Source organism: Stegodyphus dumicola, chromosome 1, assembly GCF_044657685.1.
Source record: "Stegodyphus dumicola isolate Sdum_Otavi_A_Nest chromosome 1, ASM4465768v1".
Lineage (NCBI taxonomy): Eukaryota > Metazoa > Arthropoda > Arachnida > Araneae > Eresidae > Stegodyphus > Stegodyphus dumicola.
In genome coordinates, this window is record NC_140768.1 from 54,340,206 (window position 1) to 54,345,789 (window position 5,584).

Sequence of the window (5,584 nt, forward strand, 5' to 3'; positions counted from 1 at the left end):
AACACGTGATCTTGCATTATCTTGTTGTAACATGGCGTTTGGAGGCCTCGAAGGTAAGGCACAACCACTAGACATAAGATGTCAGAAATGTACCCATCTCCGTTCAAATTACCGTCGATCTGAACTAGAGATGAGCGTGTCGTGTACCCAGTAGCTGACCAAACATCATACCATGTGCAGGACGCCTATGCTGATATCGAATGCAATCAGGCGACGTGCGGTGTCCTCGGACACTTCAGACACGTATACGGCCATCAGAATACTGTACGTAGAACCGGGACCCGTTTGAAAAGGCGACATTGCGCCATTCCTGCACCCAGCTTTGTCGTTTGCCGCACCAGAGTCACCTTCTCTCTCTGTGCTGCCTTGTCAAGAGAAGCCGAAGTAATGGTCACCTTGCTGATAGTTCACGCTGCAGTTCACCTTGCACGGTTTTGCAGGGCTGACCTCACAACATGTCTGTCCTTTCTGGCGTTAGTCATGAGATGGCGTTGAAATCATGTGTGCCGTCCAGTATGACTCTAGGCAATCCACTAATTTCATATTCGCATGAAAGTGGTTGGATGTCGACCAGTGCGACCGGCGATATCACGGAACGATAATCTACACTTTCGATCGGCAACGATCCTGCCTCTTTCGAATTTCGAAACTTGTTGCTAAGCATTTTCGCTTCTTATTCGAGGCATAACACTATATTCTGAGCAAGCTCCAACTTTACAAAACACGTTCCGAATGAGAAATCCACTACATTACTTTTCTTTTATGCAGTGCTCTAGATGTCTTTTCTCCCTCCTACGTCGTCTAAATGCGCTGAAATACTAATAATTTGCATATCGCAACTTCTTCCTTTCATGCGATTTTGACGTTCGCAGATCATTCCTTCCTGATGTTGCAATTTTTATGGCCAGCAGTGTATATATTGTTTACAGAAAAAATTGGAAATAAGAGTTGGATGACCATTTTTGTTTTAGGCAAGGAATTATCGGAATTCGTTTTTCCTAGCCATAAAATTCAAATCAGAAATTTATTGTTTTTATTTCGGATGAACAGATTAGGTATTGCATTTCAGAATTAATATTTTCTACAATTTATTCCTATTTATCAGGTCAGATGTATTACCGAGTAACAAACTACATCATACATAATATTAACTTTATTTTTCAAGTAGTTTTCTAGAAAAGGTACAAAACAATCAGTATTAGTGATGATGTCCATGATGATGGTGGTGACCATGGTGATGTCCGTGATGGTGATGATGGCCATGATGATGATGATGTCCATGATGATGTCCATGATGGTGGTGGTGACCATGATGATGATGATGCCCGTGGTGATGATGGTGGTGATGACCATGATGATGATGGTGCCCGTGATGATGATGATGTCCATGATGATGCCCATGGTGATGACCGTGGTGATGTCCATGGTGATGGTGATGATGACGTGCTTCTACGCTGGCTCCATTTTCAGCTTCGGTAAACGTGCATAACAGCACAATGCACATCATAACAAAGAAAACCACTGAGAGCCTCTAAAAATAGTATGAAATAGCATATTTAAGTCTTATGAAACAAAATTAAAGGCTAGATTTTAAATACCTTTCTTCATATAAATACACATTATTCCAGAAACACTGATTCTTTGATAAGGAACTATCATGAAATACTTTATAGCTCACAAGACTAATTTTAGTTGTGTAGAAGGCGAAATTTTAATTCATGTATTATTACCATCAGAAAAGTCTGTAAACTTCCATTTTTCATGTCATGTTACGCACCATTACCACAGAATTATTCATCAACTGTGCCGCGGAGACTACCCATTTTAACAGCTGTAGTATTATAATAATGCATTGTTCAGAGTAATAAGATTTCAGAGTAATAATAAGGTATTATGTACTCTTTTGTTTAATTTAATTTTATTTTTAATAACACAGTTATTTGATAATTTAAAACATATCTAACATTTTTGTAAACATTTACATCAATGCAGAAATAAATGAAAAAGATTCTTAATACCATGCGCATGATGTTTCAAGATGGTATAAATAAATAAATTCTTAATATTTTGCGCAGATCCGTGACTACAGTTTAAGATATTAATCAAATAAAGATGAACTTTCAAACAATGACAAATGTAGTGGCATACCTTTTAGAGAAAATACGCGAATTTAAATTTTTGCATGCGATATTCAAGGAAAAGTTCCAATTATTAACTATTGATAGAGAAAGATAAATTAGAATAAACCATAACAGAAAATTAATTTTGAAAACATGTAAATATTACAAGACATGTGATTCGATTTCGTTGATATTAAAGGTTATAAAAGAACTTAACTGATGCATTACATAAATAAATTAGGAACAAAACTGCAAAATAGTAAGTTTAAACCCATCGCTTTGTATTCATGTTTGTCTGGCATATAAGGTATCTTAATATTTGCAATCGAAGACTAAACATGCGTGTGTCAAATATTCTACACTATAGTCCTCCAAAATTTAACTTATGTTATATGAGATAATTTATTTCGTATATATTCTCACTCAGTTTCGCTATGGGAAGCATTTGCTATCTTAGTCTATGGAATTCATAAACATTTAACTTTAAAATTTTAATTTAAATCATAATATTTTTATTAAAAATTTTCACATGGTAAATATCGTCATGAGATTGAGGTCTACTTTGTTAATTTATTTCTTAACCTGAAACCATCGATCTGAAAGGTATTGCTCAACAATTGCTTATTCGTCAGTCATTTTGAAGCAAGCTGCATTATGTAACAGGTTAAAAGTAATCATTTCACTAACCGCCTAACAATGAGCCTTTTTCACGTTTGTTATTTTTAGGGCTTCAAATTCAAATATTAAAGATGAGCTTTTTTAGAATCTTGCGTGTTCAAACAATTTACCAAGATGCGCTAAAATGATCTAAGACTTTACATTCTAAGTAAAGTTGTAGAGACCTTTCGTTTTTTCGAAATAGAAAATGTGAAAAGTTAATTGTATCCTCCCCAAGATTGAAAGCATGAATCTCCAATTCTAACTAAATGTAATAGCCGCCTATGTTAGCCACTGGGTATGTTAGCCATGAAAGCACACGCCGAGATGCGAAAATTAAATGAAATGCGCAGAGTCACGAACAGTCGTCAGCTACATTTTGAATTTAGGTGCCATTGTAAAGATAGTGTTGGTTTTGCGAAGCAAAAAACGTGAAAAATCAATTCTGTCTCAGTCAGGAGTCTAACCCCCGTTACCTTCCAGTGACAAATGAACGTACTGATCACTTATACAACGCCAGAATGCAAAATTTCCTAACATAGTAAAAGGGTTCTAACCATTATAATTTTATGCTTCAAATTCAGGAAAAGAAATCAAGTATAGCAGAGGCAATGTCAGATTTACATCAAAGAATTAACCATAACAATACTCATTTCCATTCACTTAATTTAAAGTTGAATGCAAGAAAAAAAAACAAAATGCAAAACAGTCAGTCAGTCAGAAACGTTGAAACGTGTAAAAGCATAAAACTGATTATCATTCAAAGCAATGAGAGTATTAGATCTGAAGAACCATATGCTTTAAACAACTGCCAATAAACTAGGGTACCACAAGTTAATCCGAACAACTCTGAAAGAAGTCAAAGAATAATCAGTTGTTTCACCTACAATTTCTAAAGCCGTTCTTTATCTAAAAATTCATTAAAATTTATTAATATTTAAATTTGAAAGCAAAAAGGAATAAATAAAAATGTTAATTTGAGCAGAAAACAATTCTAGATGAAGCTTCACATAAAAAATTCATTTTCTGTCAGAGATGGATGATAGAAAATGAGTAAACAGATAACAAGAGATATGAACTACTAACAAGCATTACTTATCAATCTTACAAGCCCCTGCTTTTCGGATTATATTAATTATAACTAAATATGGCAATAATAGCTTTTCTTACCATTTTAGAACTTTGAAGAATTTAAAAAATAGAGAATAAACCCCCACGGTATCAAACAAAGGTTCTTGTTTTTTGCAGATCTTCCTTTCCCTTTTATAGTAGTTAGAAACTCAGATTTGAGAAAAAATACTCACGTTCTTGGTCTTTAACGGTCCACCAACTCTTTAGTTGTCATCCAGACACGCGACCGCGCCATTCATTGACATTGTACTTAACAAAGCTCTTTGATCTTATTATTTTTTTTCCGACGTAAGTTAGCTAGGGGTATAATTTAGTAGACACATCAATTTTTTCTACAACTATGTTTACTCAAGTGAAAACACGACTTTTAATCCCAAAGTGAAAAGTCTGTGCTGATTAAACTATATGCAAAAAACACCAGCAGTGCTATATATGAAACCATGTGAAGTATTTTAATGAAAAAAGGTTATGTTTTCCATACATTTAACTAAGTACAGATATAATTCTACTTCCCATAAAGCTTCAGTAGAAAAAGAACGCTAAGTGTGAATCATACTTAGAATTCATTGCAAAAGAAGTAATTGGTTTCAATAGTAATTTTATTTTTTTAGCTTGAATAATTTATATAAATCATACTTATTTAATATTTATGCCTATTATATGATCCTATATCTTTATATATGAACTAAGTAAACATAATTATTTTAATTGCATTTTTCGGTTAGCAGTGCTGCAATGGATGATGTTAAAAAAAATTAAATTAAAAAAAATTTAAAAAAGCAAAATTAGAATTTTTTTCCAAGTTTGTAATTTGTATCTCAACAGTGATACCACAAAGCGTTGTAGAGTCATTAGGCTATTTTGAGACGTGAAAAATAGCAATGCCCTCGCCGGGACCCGAATCCGGATTATTTATATTATTTTCTATTTTATTTTTATATTATTTTTATATTATTTTTATGTTCTCTTTGATTTGTTTTTGCAAAGTTTGCATTATTTATCTTTTTTATAATCTTCTATGTTTATTTCAACTTTACTTTGATTTCGATTTCATAATGACAATTTCCAATGTTTAATTTCTACAAATAACATAGTACTCAAATACATAAAGATGATAGTGTCGGGGACGATTACTCGAGTTTTACAAGATTTCTCTACAGTAATTGATTTTTACTCCAAATTGAATTGACTAAAATGCTTCATGAGAATCAGTTCTTTGAGTAACAACTATTCGCGGAAATATTTGGCCTGACTAGAATTGCCGGTTTGGCTTTAACTTATAACTCGAGTAAAGACGAAACACTTTCATATTTACTTATTTTTATCAATTATTGATCATTGAACGGGAGTTGGTTTGTTCCCCTTGAAAAGTCAACTAATTTCCGATCAATGACAATAATTACATGTTTTAATTTTTACTTTTACAATTGTAATATTATTCCTCGTGATGATTTAACTCCAGTCCCCGTTAAAACATTATTAACATTTTGCTTTCAAATTACTTCAAAACATCTTTCAAAATATAACTTACCAGTATGGATGCACACTTTTAAAATAATTCTACTTTAATTAAACTTAGGAGATAATATAATCAATTAATCAATACTGTTTAGGAAATAAATTATTATTAACTAACTTTGCAGCAATTGCGCAAGTAATAATAACTTGTATTCGCA

The 5,584-nt window shown here is 32.9% G+C and overlaps 1 protein-coding gene across 1 annotated transcript; it reads right to left on the reverse strand.

Annotated features, from left to right (window-relative positions):
* Positions 1 to 1,138: 1,138 nt before the first annotated feature.
* Positions 1,139 to 4,090, reverse strand: LOC118187567 (uncharacterized). The gene is made up of 2 exons (XM_035357816.2): positions 3,948 to 4,090; positions 1,139 to 1,531 (listed from the first exon to the last, which is right to left on the reverse strand). Exons 1-2 carry the CDS (start codon positions 3,948 to 3,950, stop codon positions 1,199 to 1,201), a joined length of 336 nt encoding a protein of 111 aa, XP_035213707.1. The 5' UTR covers positions 3,951 to 4,090; the 3' UTR covers positions 1,139 to 1,198.
* Between the last annotated feature and the right edge of the window lie 1,494 nt (positions 4,091 to 5,584).